The sequence below is a fragment of the Martes martes genome (genome assembly GCF_963455335.1).
Source record: "Martes martes genome assembly, chromosome: 12".
Classification (NCBI taxonomy): Eukaryota; Metazoa; Chordata; class Mammalia; order Carnivora; family Mustelidae; genus Martes; species Martes martes.
The window spans coordinates 94776576-94794888 of record NC_137900.1 but is presented as its reverse complement, the minus strand read 5'-3'; the positions used below and the strand labels follow the sequence as shown (position 1 = coordinate 94794888).

General features: G+C 63.9%; 1 protein-coding gene across 1 annotated transcript in view; it reads right to left on the bottom strand.

The window, feature by feature from the left end:
• VAV2 (vav guanine nucleotide exchange factor 2) overlaps window positions 1–18313 on the bottom strand; it is a 160317-nt gene that overhangs the window by 127529 nt on the left and 14475 nt on the right. The window contains exon 2 of the mRNA XM_080820146.1: window positions 611–727. Within this exon, the coding sequence (XP_080676272.1) occupies window positions 611–727 (117 nt within the window). The remainder of the gene's footprint in view (window positions 1–610; window positions 728–18313) is intronic.

The following is an 18313-nucleotide window of genomic DNA, read 5'->3' as shown; positions in this document are numbered from 1 at the left end:
ACGAAGCCAGCTCACAAAGGAGCTGAAAACCCACCCCCACCGCCAACCCGCAGACTTTGCGGCTGCCCTGCCTGGGGTCCCTTGGCTGGACCCAGCAGAGCTTCTGAGTTGTCTGCCACGGACCCAGGGGATCACCTCCAGGGAACCTGGGGCTTCGGGTCATCAGCGATCCCCCCCCGCCCCGCCCAACACGTGCTTGCAGCCAGAAACCACTCCGCTTGCTTGTGGCGTAACCGCCATGGCCCCTTTCACACACACCCCGATAATCACAGCGTCTGCCGCATCTCGGCCCCCTCACAGGAGCCGGACGCCCCGTCAAGAACTGGAGATCCCGGGCAGCAAGTGCCCCAGCTCCGCCCGCATCCACGCCCGGCTTTCCCTCCAGCCCCCTGGATTCTCGACGCCTGATCTCACCTTGGGTGTCCTGCGAGGCGGAGGGGCCATCCCGCCCCCCTCCGCCCCCCACGCGCCCTCCTGCCTGGAACGCGTCCCCACCTGCGGGTGCGGGGCGCGGCCGTGTTGGAGGGGCCAGGCCTGTCCCGTCCGGCCCCCCTGCACTGAGCCGGAGCTCGGCCCCCCGCGCCCGGACCCTGGAGAAGAGAGCACTCACCTTCCCGAAGTCCCGGACGTCGAAGAGGTCAAAGGGATCAAACAGCTCGCTGTTTCGCAGCCCAAATTTGTCGTGGCAGACCTTCAGGAACGTGCGGATGTTCTTCAGGCACAGGAACTGGAGGAGAGAAGACAAGAGCCCTGAGCCTGCGGCGGCGCCGGGGCGAGCTCTGGCTCCACGAGCCAGCAGAGACGCGCACTCCGGGCCGAGCAGCCCCGCCCCCGCCGGCGTGAGGGTCCAGACGTCATCGGCGCCGCCGGCTCACCTTGGCCCCTCGTGACCCTTTGTCCCATACCCCTGCCCGGAGGATCCAGCATGGACGATCGGGACCGGAAATCATGCTGGTTTGAGTCAGCAAAAACAGATCATGAACACACACATACACACACGCACACTCGCGCACACGCACTCACCGCCTTCCCCAGCACAGACCCGCCCCTGTGGAAGCCGCCCCATCCGTGGCGCACCCTGTCTCAACGGGAGGCTAGGGGATGCACCAGGGCCAGAGTCCCACAGCCACGGTTGGGGCGTCTCCTCCACCCGCAACCCCACGTCTGAGCTCCCACCCGCACTGCGCTTGGTGAAGCGGCTGGGACGGGAGGTCTGGGGTTGGGGGCTGGACGGGAAGGCTGGCCGCAGCCCCCGTGGAGAAGGAGCTGGTAAAGAAGCAAGAGGGCAGCAGGCCAGGCGGCCTGGAGAGCAGGATTGGAGGGGGCCCGGCCCCAGGTTCGAGTCCCGTCCACTGAGTCCCACTGCAGGGTCAGGGACAGCAGCTTCGGCTCCTGAGGGCGGCTTTCCAACCGCCTGTCTCGCTGGGCTGTGTAGCCTGAGGCCACAGGGAGCGCTTGGACGGTCCACCAGTCCAGCCGGCAAGGGCGTCCCCGAGAAAAGGACAGCATCATGCGTGGCACGGGGTCCCTGACCGTCAGACGCTCGTCCTCCCCAGCTGCCACTCCCTAAGGGCCGAGGGCTGGACGGCAAAACTGGAGTGCGCGCCGCCCACCAGAAATGCAGGCGCAGGGACCGACGGAGACGACGCGCAGGCGGAAGTCACAAGCTACGGCGGGCCCGGCATGAGCCGAGTGGCCCTCACCCCCGCCGTGCACCCCCCACGGGCCATGCCCACCCCCCACCCGCACCGGCTGCTCCCTCCGCCCCGGCCGCGGCTGGTCCCAGTCACGGCCGGCACGGACTCACTGGCCTCGTGCGCATACGGTGTTCTCTGAACATGCGAGAGCAAACCGCAGACGCGACCCTGTCTCCCCCAAACATCCGAGGCTCCTAAGAACAAGGACCCCCTTCCACGATGAGAGCACCCACGTCAGCACATCAACATGGATCCCACCCGTCCTCGTCTACGGGTGTAATTCCTCACGTTCCGTCAACAAAGGACAACCACGATGTCCTGACAGCAAAGGACATTCCGGCCCCAGGTCCAGTGATACTCCTTGTCATGTCTCTTTCATGTCCGTGAGCCTGCGGCCGTACGCCCCCGCAGAATTTTCCAGAAGGATGGATGCATTCTAAGCACCTGCTATCCAGCAGGGCAGCCACGAGACCCATGTGCCCACTGAGCACTTAAGATGAGGCTAGTCCGACCGAAACAGTACATTGTCGATTTTGTTCCAATTAATTTCTGTTGAATGGCTATGGCTGTCGGTTTGAGTCTCAGACGGTTCTATGTCTTGTCCTCCGGGACCTGAAGCTTCTGGATCACATGGACGCAAAAAGACAAGAGGAGCCCACAGACATGAAGCCAAGCTCATTGAGACGGGCAGCACGGTGGTGCCGGCGGGGTGGCCGGGCATGTCTCCTGGGGACAGTGTCAGTTTGGGATGAGGAACAAGTTCTAGAAGTCAGAGCGGTGATCCTGACCAACACCGTGAAGGCTAAGCCACCTAACGTGGCTGAACTGTACGCATACTAAAGATGCTTAAACTGGGGGCACCTCGGGGGGCTCAGTGGGTTAAGCCTCTGCCTCCAGCTTGGGTCATGATCTCAGTGTCCTGGGATCGAGCCCCGCATCAGGCTCTCTTCTCAGCGGGGAGCCTGCTTCCCCCTCTCTCTCCACCTGCCTCTCTGCCTGCTTGTGATCTCTCTGTCAAATAAATAAATAAAATCTTTAAAAAAAAAAAAAAGATGCTTAAACGGATACATTTGGGGGCTCTGGGTGGCGCTGTCGGCTAAGCGGCCGACTCCTGACATTGCCTCAAGTCATGATCTCAGGGTCGGGGGATCGAGCCCCACATCAGGCTCCACACTCAGCGGGGAGCCTGCTTGACATTTTCCCTCTCATCTCCCTCTGCCCCCACCCACAAAAAGGTAAATCTTGTGTATCCTGATTATACTGCAATAAAACAAAAATTTTTTGGAAAGAGACAGAGAAAGAGACCCCACAGGAAGGCCACGTGCTGGTGGGGGCAGAGATCTGGGGGCGCTCCGTGCATCGAGAAAGGCCAGCGAGGACTGGCCAACCACCAGGAGCAGGGAGGAGCCCAGAGAGCCCGGCCCCCATCCCGACCAGGCGTCCAGCCTCCAGAACCAGGAGGATACACATCCCCGGCTTTACCCCCCGAGTCTGTGGGCCAGCCACAGGCCGCCCCAGCCCACGCCCCCGGGTCCCGGCCAGTCTCAGGACTTCCCTCCTGCCCAGCAGCCTCAGCCCAGCTCCAGCTTCCACTAAGTATCCACGTTGTGCCCTCCTCGGCCTCCCATTTTTAGAGTTAATTACACAGCTCCTAACCATAATCGCAGCCGGCAAGGCCAGGCTTCCTTTCGGGGCTCAGGACGGGCGGGCGCCCCTTGCCCTGCAGGCACAGCGTCTGTCTGTCTGGCCTCTCCCCGTGGCAGCCGCGTGGGCCCCAACCTTTCGGGACCCGGCCCCACGCAGCTCGCAGCCCACGAAAGGCTGGCCCCGGGGAAACTGAGGCACACAGATGGGTTCAGGCCCCCGGGAGAGGGATGCGGCAGCACCGGGCCCCACAGCAAAACAAGAGGAGGCGGCCTCATTCCCAGGGAACGTCTGTGCACCCGGCCGGCTCTGCTGCTCTCTGCCATGGATGCCTTTACTCCCCACCCTCCCATCATTCACCCCATTTCTCAGGAGAGGAAACTGAGGCTCCCAGCAGGAGCTAGAGCCCAGAATGGATCCCACATCTGTTGCGGAGCAGCAAAGGTCCTTGGAGACGACGGGTGTCCGTGCGTCCCGACGCACTCCTCCTGTCCACCGCGCTCAGCACCAGGGTCCCTCTCGCAGCCGGCCTCCTCTAAAGGATGAGATACATGGTCCCCCTGCCCCCCCACACCATTGTACAGTTAGGGGAGTGGCCGGACACGGAGAGGGGCAGAGCGTGGAAGGGCCGGCCCTGTGTCCGGACTCCTGGCCCCTTCTCCTCTTTCCACGCAGCGGGGGCAGCGGGTCTGCCGTTTCTGCAGCTCGGGGCCGCTCCTCTGACCGCCGGCCCCTCCCTCCCCATCACCCCTAGACGCAGGAGGACATGTGGCCAAGGCCCGGCCCATCCCAGCAGGGACGGCTGCAGACTCTGGGAGACAGACTCCCAAGGGCCAGATGGGGAGAGGACACCATGGGCACATCCCAGGCCCAGGCTGAGTGACAGCAGGTAAGGGAAGAGCCAGACAGTAGCCAGTGCCAGGACGGAAGCTGCCCATCCTTGTCCTGTGACCAGAGAAGGCCTGGCTGGGGGCCACGTCCCTGTGGCCACAGGGGCGAGTGGCCCTCTCTTTGCTCGGCCCTCCAGGCCCTCTCTGAGACGCAGCCATGGCTCCACCGGCATCTGGAGACTGACGCTCAGCCCCAGAAGTCAGCTAAGTGGCCACAATAAGGGTCTGTCCCCAGAAACTGGCCCCCTGACAAGTAACCAGCAGCCCAGAGCTGAGTCGGCCCCCACTGTGTTTGTTCAGGACACCACCCCCGTCCCCCCAGCCCACGGGGAGGGCCCTGGCCACTGCGCCAAGAGGCGGGCCGCCCATGCAGCGGACTCCTGACCCCCTCCGCCCCGCCCACTCAGCAGGCTGAAATGAGATTAGTGAGAACACACAGGCTCCGGGCCCGGCCGCACCCCCACCAGCCTCGCGGGGCCTGCTGCCCACTGTCATCTGTCATTCACCCCCAAAAGGCCGGCCCCAGCGCAGAGATCCGGGACGTGAGAGGCAGAGCCAGCCCTGAGAGCCCAGATCCCACGTCTGAGCCACGAGGCCTCAGAGCACCCCCGGGGACTGGCTTCCTGGCCCCACATGGCCACAAATCTTTGGTGGCACCGAAAACCAACTTACGAATGGGGAGACAATGCCTGCCCCACGTGGAGACACGGAGGAGACCTGGAGGGCCTGGTGTCCAGGCAGGCAGCCTTCAGACCCCCGTGCCCTCTCCCGTGGCCACTCACTGGCCAGCGGGAATGGGACGTCGGACACCCAGGCCCCCAGAATTCACATCCACCCGGCTTCCGCCACACACGCCCAGGGCCACGGCTCTGCTCCGTCCCCTCAGGGGCCGCTCGTGTACTCCAGCACAGAGAGGCAGGTGTGAAAGGGGAAACTGAGGCCCAGCAAGGCAAAATCCCGGGTCAGCAGGCTTCCACTGGGGATGTGCGGTCTGAACAAAGCATCAACGGAGGTAATGGGGTAACAGGGGGCCGGGTGCTCCGGCATGGCCGGCAGCACGCAGGCGTGGTCTAGCGCACGATCCCACCCAACGCCTGCAGTGGTCCCGGGAGGCGTGGAACGTGACTGCCCCATTCCACAGACAGACCTAGTGAGGCTCGGAGAACTCGCAAGGAGGGAGACCTCTTAGGGTGCCCCCTCACCTCCTCTTAGAGGGGAAATCTCATGGCCGCCTTGCCAGCTAGGTCAGGAGGCCGGGGGTCTGCTGTGCCCCACGGCAAAGCCCGGCCGAGGGGGACCGTACAGGGAAAGCCCCAGGCTGGGCTCCCTGGATGCCCCCGACCTTCCCCTGGCCCCTGCAAACTGCCACCAATATGAAAAGCCACTCCCCGGGCCCCCGGCTGGCCTCCCCAGGCCTCCCAGTCCTGGGGTCCCAGCTCCACCTGGGCCGGGGCAGGGGCTCAGCTGCAGACCAGTAGCGGGCGTGTCTGCTGGGGAGAGGCCTGGCCTGGCGACTCCAGGGCCACACCGCCTGTCCTCTCCGTGCCTATCTCTCCATTCGTAAAATGCGGAAAGAAAACCCTGCCCCGAGCTCCGGATCGCTGGGCTCTTCCCTCGAGGTAACTGCTTTAGGTAGTGCTAGCTGACCCGGGCCCCCTCCCTCAGGGCATCCCGAAGTCCCTGCCCCGTCACGCCCTGGGACAGTGGGGGGAGGGGACGGGGCCCTGGGATGGGCACTTGGGGCCAACCTCCCTGCAGGCCACGGTTGGCTAGAGAGCTGGGGAGTACCCACACCCCAGGAGGACCTGGGCCCTTCGTCCACACCCCAGCTAGCTTCTCACTACCAGCCTCAGCCCTCAACGCTGCTGCCCAGACGCAGGCGGAGAGACGGAGGCCGGCCAAAGGCCTCCAGGAGATGGTGTCTGAGGCTCGCTGCTCACCGCCAACCCAACGAGCCACAGGAGAACGTATGGGACCCTGCCCGGGGCCCCCTGCTCGAGAGACCTACGGACTCCACAGTCCCCACGGGAGCTGGGGGGAGATGGGGTGTATCCGCTTCCCACCTCCCAGCCACCCACAGAGCAGGACTGCCTTTGACAACCTCTGCCTTTCTGGGGGGGGGGTCCTCCGTATTCAGATTTCCACGGACACTGTGGAGTGTCCCTAAAATGTCTCTATGAGCAGCAAAGAGCTGTATTTCCCTGTGATAAACCACGTGCTGTCCCTGCTGGAGTGACCCTGACTGCCCGGGGCTGCGCCCCTGATCAGACGCTGTGACTGGCAGCTGACACGCCTTTGATCAATAAAAAATGGGAAAATGAATTAACTTCTTGTTTTATTTATGCCACGCTCAATCCAAAAGCCTTTTAAAATGGCCTCATTATTATTTAACAGATGCGGCGTGCTGGAATGGATCTTTCCAACTTGGGGCCCTGGGGGTAAATAAACAAGTGGCCCGGAGGTGACAGGCTAACCAGACACCCCGTGGACGGAAAGGGAGACCGTCTGCTCCCCCCGGGTCCCAAACACCTGGGACAACAGAGGGGCTGGGTATCTCGTGACTGAGGCAAAGAGGGCTTGTCTGTGACCCATACTTCGGTGTCCTGAGGGTGACACTCCAAACGGCCCCCAAAATTCCCCCAAGCCGCCAGGACCCACGAAGGCTCCAGAGGCATCAGGGGACCCCACGAGCCCACGTCCCTGCTTGGGGAGGCCCTCACTTTCCAAAGCTTCTCTTCCGGAAACAAGCCGTCAGGCGGAACCGGGGTCGGCATATTCCCCTTCTCCTGCACACGCCAGTAGCACCCGTGGGCCCCTCTGCACTGCCCTGGCGCAGGGCCCGGCTCCCCTCTGGAGCAGAGGGTGGCACTGCCTGCGTGTCACAACGGTCTGCCGGAGGCCAGCCTCACCCCGGGTCAAGGGCAGGTCGCGTCCAGCGTGGCGGCACGGCGCCCACCACCCGCCGGTGGGCGGCCCAACCCACAGACACTAGGCTGTGTCACCGAACAAAGGGACCGAAGGCCGCAAGGCCACAATGTCTCTCGCGTCCCTGTGCGGCACAGGCGTCCAACATTTTAAGTCTCTCACACTCAGATGTGCTGGGACATCGCCAGGTGGCATTTCCACACTGTCCAGCAATGAACGGCCCCGGGGCCCGCGCCGGGCACAGCGCTGGGCCCTGCAGGTTCACTGGCTCGCTTCTCAACACGGCTCCCGAGCTGTCACATATCCCCATTTCATGATAGAAACACAGAACGAGGACCGCCCACTTCAACGGGTGGCCAGGGGGGGTCCAGGCCTAACCCAGGTGGTCTGGTCCAGCGCCGGGGCGGGGGGGTTTCACTCCTGCCTTCTGTCCAGGCCGACTCCTGCACACGCCTGGCTTTGGGGACCTCTGGCTCCCAGCAAGCTCCAGCACGAACCAAGTCCCCAAAACCCAGTGCACCGGGCTCCCCACCAACTGCCAGGCCGGTTGGTCGGTCGGTCTGTCTGCAGCCCCTGAGCCGCGGGCAGCAGGTTCTGATCGGTGAGGAAGTCGAGCTTTCCAGCAGGAGGAGGCATGTGACAGCAAGCAAAGCCAGGCTGTGCCACACCGCGGATGGCTGCAGACGGTTACCCTCTGTCTGACCTGAAGGTACTTCCTCATCAATGCTTGGGGGAAGCTCACCAAGGAAAGTAATCCTGGAAAAGTACCAGCTTGGAAGCCCGAGCAGAGCAGGTAGGCAGCTGATGCCCATTCAATCCGCTCAGCAGACACTTAATAGGCGGCGCCTGCTGTATCCCGGGTCCTGCCCTGGGGTCCCAGGCTCAAGGACACAAACAGGGGTGCAGCGGGGACCCCTGGAGAAACCACAGCTGTCCAAGGAGAGAATCTGGGATTTCCGTCGGCTACCTAGATGGAAATTTTTCCCAGCAGTCCTCAAAAGACCGGCCACTCCGCCTAATGGCCTGTGGGAGCCAGAGGGATAAGGCAGGGCCCGCGTTATCCAGACTTCAAGGTCAGGGTCAAACCAAAGGTTTTCTACAAAACCAGCAGGAAACTGCTTTTCTAGGGTTTCCCTGCACAGCCAGCCATCTTCCCTGAGCACCTGAGGGTTCAAACCCCACTGCCCGCTCCCTGGCTGCCCCCCGCCCGCGCAGCTCAGACAGATTAGGGCTCGGCCGCCTCGTCCCCCTCCCCCGCCCCAGGACCTCGGCCTGGCGCAGACCACTAACACCCACTCACAAGCCTCCTGTGACATCGCCCCTAGTCCGGCCCGCTCCCTCCTCCTCCCACAGGAGCGGCCTCCCAGGTCAACCTCAGAGCGAGCTCCTCCCTCCGGCGCAACGTGGGCCGTCGGATTCCGGAGCGATCCGAGCAGAACACGTCCGGCTATTTTCGTTTCCCTGTTGCTGCTGAAATTAAACCCAAACGCGTCCCTGAATGGGCAGCACACACCAGATCACGGCGCTCGCGTCCGATCGCACGAATCTCATTAGGGCCCGTCCCCGCCGGGCTGCGAACATTGAGGGTAAACAACACGGAAGCTGGCGGGAGCTTCCGCCACGAGAGGCCGCGAGGAGCCTCTCCTGTGCTCCCAACCAAAGGCAGATGGCGAGGGGGGAGCCGCCCCCTCCCCTGCAGGAGGGCCCTCACCAGCCGCCTGTGCAGCCAAGTGTCAAAACCCGTCCCAGACAAGCGGGCGGTCAACCCTTCCCTGGCGGGCGGGGGCGGGGGCAGGGGGACGAGGGTGAGCCCCTGGGGGGAGTCAGCATGGGGAGGGAGGGGGCTCTGAGGGACTCCCTTCTTGGGAGAGACCCCTCCCACCAGGTCCCCAGTTACAGCCCCTGGTGGGGCAGGCCGGGTGCACCCCTAGGGCACCCCACCTCCGCTCTGGGGATCCCCACAAAGTCCCAAGCATGGGGAGCAGTGGACACCCCCTGGGCAGGGCCCAGACCCAATGGGGCAGACGCACCTGCTTCCCCCCACAGTCAGTGTGCTCCATGACGCCCACGGCCAGGAGCCCGGCCTGGACACAGGGTGCCACTTCACCTCTCCGCGCCTTGGTTCCCCTCCGTCAGATGGGGTGGCACCCACGGCAGCCAGCGCCAGGGGCAAGCCACATGCCCGGACCGGGGAGCACGCTCAGATCTCAAGCCGACACGAACATGATCAGGGGAGCACGGACGTGGTCCCGTTTTACAGATGAGGAGACTGAGGCTTGGGGACGTTATCCACCAAGTGTAGGGGGGTTGAAAGATGACCCCCAAAAAGACACGTCTGTGTGCTGGCCTCTAAAATCCGTGAATGTGATCTCATCCGGAAAAAGGCTCCAACCGGATGTGATTAAGGATCGCAGGGAGATCATCCTGGGTAGGGGTGGCCCTAGAGCCCACGGCAAGGGTCCCTTATAGGAGCCGCAGCGGAGTCACAGGAAGAAGAGAGGCCATGTGAGGACAGAGCAGAGATGGGAGGGACGCTGTCCCGAGCCAAGGACACCTGGGCCACCAGGAGCTGGGAGAGGCGGGCAGGATGCTCCCTGGGGCCTTGGGAGGGAGCACGGCCCAGATGACAGCTGGAACTCAGAGCTACAGGCTCCGGAGTTGGCCGAGTGTTGTTGTGGACCCCAGTGTGGTCGTTTACCATGGCAACCCCAGGTCGCTCGCCAGGCCGAGGCAGCCCCCACGCCCTGAACCGCTCCATAACCTCACCACGACAGGCGTGGCCCCCACAGGCCCTCAGCAAAGGTCTGTGGGACGGATGGATGGATGGAGGGAGGGAGAGAGGGATGACGTGGGTTTTGATGAGCCACTAAGGCAAGAGTTCTGTCTCCCACAGGTGCCCCCACGACCCCCACTCAGGTGGGACCCCTGCATCCCACAGCTGGCACATGGGCCCCCAGCTTTGACTCAGGGCTCCGGGGGACATGCCTCCTCCTTCTGAACATCACAGTGCCGGGTCCAGCACCAGACACCCCTGAATCGGGGTGTGGGGCTCAAGCAAACCCAGCCAGCTTTCAGGCAGAGAGACTGGGGAACAGATCTGAGCCTTCCCCCGCCACACCCTCCAGGGACCCCTGCCCCCAGGACCCTAGCTCCAAGTTAAGGGCACACCTAAGGCCTCCAAACCCCCATCCAGTGGCTGCATCCACATTTCTACAGGAGGGGGCCCAGTTCGAGCACCCCAAAATCAGGGGAGCAAAGCAGGCCTGTGGCTCCCCAGCCCCAAGTGTCCATCCCCCTCTCCCCCACGCTCCGTGAAAGCCACTCTCTCCCCCAGGGGCTGCAGCCCAGCCGGGGACAGCCGAGACCCCCTCTCACGCACCCACCGCCTGCTCCTGCGAGCAAACTCCCACGTGCGGCAACCCCGTGCCTCACAGACGGCCCTTCGAGGTCCCATCACCTTCGAGACGCCAAGGGACATAAGACATCACCCTCCGCCTGCCAGAGGGCACCGGAGAGCATCCCTCAGAGCAGCACACAGACGCTCACAGGGAACCCTCAGGTGGACACACATCCCTGCGAGAAGGTCAGGCGTCCTGCTCAGTTGCCGTCCCACAGCTCCCGGGGGTTCCTGAGAGGAGCTGGGATCCCCGGGGACTGACACTTTCCCCAGACACACACAAAGCTGACATCCGTCCATCCGCCCGGCTGCCCACCCATCCCCGCATGCACAGTCAAGGCTGCCGAGTCAGTTCTGTCGCCGTGGGGGCCGGGGGGGGGGGTTGGGACCACCCAGCCAGCCAGCAAGGCCCACCAGGGGCAGCGTCCACACAGCACCCAAACTGGGGAGTGGCCTTTCGGGGGCTGCCTCTCGCTCTGCAGGGGCCATGAGGCCTTGCGAGAACCCCCATCCCCAGATGTTAGCCAGGACCCCAAGCGCCCGGAGCGGGAGCAGCACGCGGCAGGTGCTCAGCGAAGTCGGACGGGGGCCCCGGAGGGCTGCGGGGGAGGGGACCTGTCCCCGGGGCGGGAACGGCAGGGTGGGCTGTAGAGGCGGCTGAGCTTACCGGCCCCCCATCTACCACACAGCGACGGTGAGTGGGACGTGCTCCACGTGGGGGGTGCAAGGGGGCTTGCATGCGCGTGCACCTGTGCGTGCGTGTGTGTGTGCACGTGTGCACCTGTGCGTGCATGTGCACCTGTGCGTGCGTGTGTGTGTGAGCTGAGCAGGTCTGCAGGTGGACAAGGACTCAGGGAAACGTGGTCTGAAGTCGAAGCAGGTGGAGGGTAAGAGGGCACACGTGCCGTCTGCGTTTAAACGCTCTTACGAGACCGCGGTCCGTAAGCCACAAACGCCAGCTGAGCGCGGTGAAGAGAGGAGGGCGCAACTGGAGAACCCAGGAGGCTCCGCCAGCCCCAGGGGCAGGGGCCAGGGACCCTCCCAGGCTCGATCTGCAGGGAAGATGCCAGCTCCCCGGTGTGGGGGGTCGCGGAGACCCTGCTTCTCTGAACAACCATCGTGGGCTCTCAGCCTGTCAGGAGCCCCGGTCCCTTCAGGGGCTTCACGCAATCGAATCTCACCCATGCCCCAAACGTCCACGTGTCATCCCCAGGCAGGAGGGACCCCTCGGGGAGCCACCTCTCCGTGAAGAAGCCAGGGAGAGGGTCCGACTCCCGATGCCAACGCTGGGTGCCCCCCCACTCCCCAGCCTCCCTCGAGCGAGAGACGCCCTTTACATGTGAAACCTCAGCTGTGCTTTCTGAAGTCACTTCTCTCCCGACTTCTGTTCCCATGTTGACTGCTGCCACCCACGGGCTCCAAGGGACCGGCCATGACCTCAGGCAGGAGCTGTAGCCGCTGCTCTCCATCCGGGGAAAATGCACACGGGAACTCTCCCGAATCAGGACCTCGTCTCTCCTGCCCCATCACGGCCACCCTGGCAGCCAGTGGGGACAGACACTGGACACGCACTTCCTTTTGGCGCATAGCTCGCTGGGGACCCTGGATAAGTCTCTGTACCCCTCAGAGCCTTGGTTTCCCCATTTGGAGAGCCTGACTGCAGTCCCTGGGGCTCAGGGACATAGACCTCCAGGAGAGGGGAGGGAAGGGTCCTGCAGCTTCGACACGGGTTTGAACGGGACCCCCACCCCACCCCGCCTAGAGGGCGACTACTGACCACACGGAACACGCGCGTGGGCAAGCACCCCTGTGCAGAGCGCTGCCGCGTCCCCTGGAAATACCCACCACGGTATTACCACGCGACCCGGCCACTCCGCGTGCGGTGTTCACCCACAGAAGCGAAAGCAGCTCAAAGAGACGAGAGCACGGCCGCGTTCACCGCACCGAGACACGGAAGCAGCCCACCCGTCCACGGACGTGGACAAACGAAGCGTGGTCCGGCCACAGCGGACCGTTACTCAGCCTTAAAGGGAAGGAAGTCCTGAGCCCTGCCCCGATGTGGACGGGCCCGCAGGACGCGACGCTGAGCAGAAGCAGACCCAAGAGGACGCGGCGTTGCAGGACCGGCTCCCACGAGGCCCCGGAAAAGTCAGATTCACGGGAACAGAGAGAGCGGCCAGGGCTGGAGGGAGGGGCGCGGGGTTTGCTGAGCCGGCGCGCACCCCCAGTTCTGCGAGAGGAACACGTTCTGGAGTCGGTTTACCGTCGCCTAAGACGGTAAAGCTCCAGCTCTTTATTTCACCATGATAAAAACACGGGATGGCTCGCCAGGACCCGGCCCCGTGCCCCCGCCACGTGGGTCACTGACGAATCTGGAGCCCCGACCAGGGGAGTCCCTGTCCCCGGCCCCACAGGAGGGTCTCGGCTGTCTCAGGAGCAGCAAAACCAGCCTCCGACGGAGACGGGAGACCTGGGGGCCTCAAAGTCCCCGTGACACGGGCCTGCCCGGGGCGGGAGTCCGGGAACTGCCCTAAATGGTCTCTTCTTTCTGTTTTTCCAACGATCGGGCATGATGTTTAGGATTTCTTTAAAAGCTGCCTCCCCTCTGGGCCGGCTCTGGGAGACACGCGTCTTGTGAATGCATTAAAACCAGCCGGGAGGCCAGCGCGGACGTCCCTTCTCTTCTCCACCGGAGAAGCTGCACTTTCTGGAAATTCCAGCCGCGCCAGCCCCAGGGCAGAGCCCCGAGGGGGCACGGGGAGGGGGGGCTCCATTGTCTGCCAGGAGCAGCTGGGCTCTCTCCCCTGAACCGGGGTCAGGAATGTTCACAGCTGCAGACTCACCCTCCACCCCCAGTCGGGCGGGAGCCAAGCAAGGGGAGGGAAGCTGCAGGGGAGGCCTGGGGGGCAGGGGCGGGCATGCCCCCAGCTGTCCCCACACGGGAAAGCTGAGCCCGCGCTGGCCTCTCGGGGGCAGGCAGCCAAGCTCCCGCCGCGCCGTGCCTCCCCCGCCCCCTGCTCAGGGTGCCCGGCGAGGGCAGGCAGTGGACGTGGCGGCTCACCTGCCCTTGGCACCCAGGACCCAGGAGCCTCTTGGGGCTGGGATAACCAGCACCAACCATCTCACCAAGTGGGGAAACTGAGGCCGCCCCAACCAGGGCCAGCTGCCTGCAGGGTCCGCCTGATTGTAGCGGAAGGAAAGGTGCCCGGGACGGCACTCGAGGGGCAAAGCTTGGCTCTTGGTCTTTTCTCCCAGAATAGGAACGGCCTCTCCTGGGTAAGGGGGCAAGTCTGGAATAAAATAAAATAAAAGACCTCATGAGCTCCAGCCACGTGAGGCCTTCCTACCGTCCACACTCTCGACTCTGTCTTTTTATTGTCACAAAACGGGACTGCTGGGAATAGCGCACAGCTCTGGGCCCCGGCCCTTCCTCGTTGCCGCTGGGACCTGGGGACGTTCCCACAGTTTCACCATCACCGTCACACGACAGCGAACGACTCTGTCCCGCACAGGCCCTTCCCGCAAGTGAGCCCAAGGCTCCGAGTCTGCTACAGGGGGCTTCCTAGTGGAGCCCCCGTCCCTGACAGTCGCCACCACACAGCCGGGGGCAGCGACGGCTCCAAGCGAGAGTGGTCGGGCGGACGGGCACCCCAGGAAGCCCCCCCGGCACGGTCCCCCACTGTCCTGTGTTCGCTCACGCCTCCCTCACCCCACCGTCATCACGCCAACGGCCGCCAGGCCCCGTGCGGAGCCAGGCACAAGGGCACCCCGAAGGCACGTACCCCAAGCCCACCCCCACGGGAAGAGACGGTTCAAGCCGGGCTCCTGGGCTGGGCCTGCGAGGTGCCGCCCACCCGGGTGTTATTTTCGAGAGCAGGGGGGCGGCCGAGGGAAGTGAGAGTGCAGCGGAGCGGCTCAGGGTGGGGAGGGCCGCGCGGCCCGCCAGCTGCGGAGCCACGGGGTGGCCCAGGGCGGCCCAGAGCACGGGGACCCAGAGGCAAGCCCCCGCGGTCAGAGGCTGGTGGAGACACACAGGGCAGAGAAGGCAAGATGGAGGCAGACCCTGGCTTGTGGGGTCTCAAGCCACGGGACGCCTGGGGCCCCTGGACGCCGACTGGGAGGGACCGTGCCCTGATGCCTTCGAGGTGGCACGGCCCGGCCAACACCCGGAGGCCCGTCCTTCCTGGGAAATGCCGCTCACGGCTCCAGGGTCACAGGGAAGAGTCATAAACCCAGCCGCCCCAGGGAGACGGGGTCTGCTCCCACACACCATGTCGCTGGTGCTTGGGGACGTCAGAGCTGCCCCTCCCAGGCCCAGGCTGAGCCCAGAAAGTTCTGGCCTGTGGGGGATTTCATCATCCGGCCACTAAAACGCTAACCACGAGAGACTGAGCCGTCCTTCCCCGCCTCCCCGGGTCCCTGGAGAGGCCTCCACCGCTGAGCAAAGGCCGGGTGGCCCAGGGGCTTGGGGCGGGCAGCCGCGCACCCGGGAGGCTTGCTCAGGGAGCTTCACCCCAAATCCTGTCTCCCAAGTACTGGCACCGCCAGCTGTTTCCTCGAGCCAGGAAATCAAACAGGGATCGGAGAGGAAAGGGGGAGCTAAGTGCCTTCGCTTTCCTCCTCTTGAGGGGGCGGCTGACACCAACAGTCACAGAACAGGGAGGTGCCCCTCAGTCAGGGCGAGGCGCTTTCCTCTCTCCAGACAGCTTACTCCGTGGGACCTTCTGCCAGCCCAGGCCCGTGGTGCTTTGTCACCCGACTACAACACCCTCCGTTCAGTAAAGGAGCCCGGGACCAGGAAGAAGGCATCTCGGGTCAGAGAGACGGGGTCCAGATCCAGGTCCAGACTCAGGGTCCCGGACTCTGAAAAGGGGGTCCTGGACCCAGAAAGGAGTCTCAGATCCAGGGCAAGGGGGGCTCATGGCAGCTCCCTCATGGCTGCACTGAGCCAAGTCCCGACCTTGCCAGGCCAGAGCGTGAGAAGCCCCCAGGGCCAAAACCAGCTGGGAGCTGGGAGCACCAAGCAGGGGCGGTTATGGGCGGGGGGTGGTGCTTGAGACACCCTGGAGGAGCCCAAGAAGGGGGAAGCAGCAGGTGCTCGGAGAAGGGGAGCAGTCACGCGGCTGGGCACCCCGGGGCCGTTCCAAGGCTGACCGCAGATGCTTGCTCCGGGAAAGGCACGTAAGCAGAGGGTTCCACTCCATCGCCCACGCCCCGGCAGACATCACTAATCTAGCTAAGGAGAGCGTGTCCCCCTCCATCGCCCACGCCCCGGCAGACATCACTAATCTAGCTAAGGAGAGCGTGTCCCCCTCCATCGCCCACGCCCCGGCAGACATCACTAATCTAGCTAAGGAGAGCGTGTCCCCCTCCATCGCCCACGCCCCGGCAGACATCACTAATCTAGCTAAGGAGAGCGTGTCCCCCTCCATCGCCCAGCCCCGGCAGACATCACTAATCTAGCTAAGGAGAGCGTGTCCCCCTCCATCGCCCACGCCCCGGCAGACATCACTAATCTAGCTAAGGAGAGCGTGTCCCCCTCCATGGCCCACGCCCCGGCAGACATCACTAATCTAGCTAAGGAGAGCGTGTCCCCCTCCATGGCCCACGCCCCGGCAGACATCACTAATCTAGCTAAGGAGAGCGTGTCCCCCTCCATGGCCCACGCCCCGGCAGACATCACTAATCTAGCTAAGGAGAGCGTGTCCCCCTCCATCGCCCACGCCCCGGCAGACATCACTAATCTAGCTAAGGAGAGCGTGTCCCCCTCCATGGCCCACGCCCCCAGCAGACATCACTAATCTATCTAAGGAGAGCATGTCCCCCTCCATCGCCCACGCCCCAGCAGACATCACTGACCCACACGGCCGCTGAGCAGCCGCATGCAGGGATCCTCCCTGTCCTTCTCAGAGCCGCTCTTCAGGCAGGCCGGGCCCAGGACCGAATCTGGAACCCTCCACGGAGGGCTAAAGGTCCTCTGTGGGCAGCACAGGAGAAACGGGGTGCTCTCGTGGACAGTCCAGCTCCCCCCGATGAGAACCTGGGTGGAAGAAGGCTGGTGTCTGGGGCCCCACAGTCTGGAACGCCCTCTCCGCTCTAGCCAGACCTCAGACTACCTGGGAGGGGAGGCACCAAGACAGCGAGTGCCCCAGCCCCATCCCCAGGCCCCACACTCAGGACACCAAAGCCACATTCACTGCTTGGGGGAGGGAGGGAGGGGAGGGGGGTCTCCACGGGAGCAGAGGCTCCAGAACTCATGGATGGGCACAGAGAGAGCACTGAGGAGCAAGGAACCAACCAGGGCCCGGGGGCTGGGCGCAGAGCGGCTCTGTCCCCCACACCCACCACCCCCCGAGGTGCCTGGGCTGTCCGGGGGGGCCACAGGTTGGGGGGCCGCAGGCTGGGGTGGCCGGGGATGCCCGCCCAGGCCCCACCTCTCATGTCTCTCCAGGCACTGGCAGGAGAGGTCTCCGCCCCAACTCTGCAAGGCTCCCGGGAACCAGAAACCCCACCATCTCAGGGACGATTTTACCAACAAGGAGGAAACTGAGAGGCCGGTCTGGGATGAGCGCTGCTGGGTCAATTACTTCCTTGAACAGTTCTCTAGAAATTGTCACTTGTGATTTTTGGGGGGGGTCTCCACGTCCATTCCTGGTTTACTAAAGACGCCCTGTCGGCCTCAAGGTCACGGTGCAGGCTGGACCCACAGCCCAGGTGTTCCCTGTGCTTCCCAGCACCTGAGGTTCTTCCTGGCGGGTTCACACGCGGCGAGCCGAGCGGACCCCAGAGTCTGACACACCTGTGCCTGTGAGGCCCCGAGGCTCACGCTGATTTCACAGCGGTCGGAACACGGTGGAAGTCTCTACCTCGGCACACGTGAAATAGCGTGGGCGGAAAGCCTCATGGGGCAGGCGTGGCAGTGACAAATCAGGCTCCCGGGTGGAGAGGAGGGTGACGGCCCCAGCTCCATGGGGACGCCGGTGACGCCGGCCATGCACACAGCGTCCTCCGGGCCGCAAACAGACCAGTGAACCTTCAATCTGTACCCACGTGTGTCTCTGGTCCCATCCACACGAGGGCCTGCAGAAAGCACAAACCACACAGGGACAGGCCATGACCCTCCAGGGTCCTGGAGCAGAAGGCAGAGCCCAGATCCCCCTCAAGGGACACGGCACAGAACCACGGTCCCCTTTCTCCTCCCAGCTATGCACCACCTCCCAACACAGGCCCCGGTGGCTCTCAGAAGCGGAGGACAGGGTCAGGGGCATCTGGGGTCTCTGACATGAACACGGTGTCCAACAAGGGTGTCCCGTGCTCTGACAGCCCAGGGCTCAGTCTTGGGGTCCGCCGCACCAGAGCTCGGGCCTTGAGAACGAGACACCGGGCAGCTGGCTCACGTGCGGCCCCTGGGGTCGCGGCAAACACTCCTGGCTGAGACACTGACGAGGCTGACAAGTTACCCTCCTCGGAACCCGCTGCAGCGTTGTTTCCTGATTAAAGCTTTACTGAATCGATAGCAACAAAGCGGTCCCAGAGAAATTAATCGAAGCAGAGCCCTTTTTAAGAAAAACCACTCTTTCCACAAGCAAAAATCACTTAAAAATAACCCACGCGACTATTTTGGGTTTTGCGGCAGTCTTGCTGGGTCTCTGCAGAGGCCGTCGTGTTACCTGGAGATGAATCACACAGGCCAGGGACCCGCACTTCCCCAGGGAGCCGGATTCTGCCACGCCGGCCGCACGCTTCCGAGAAACGAGGAC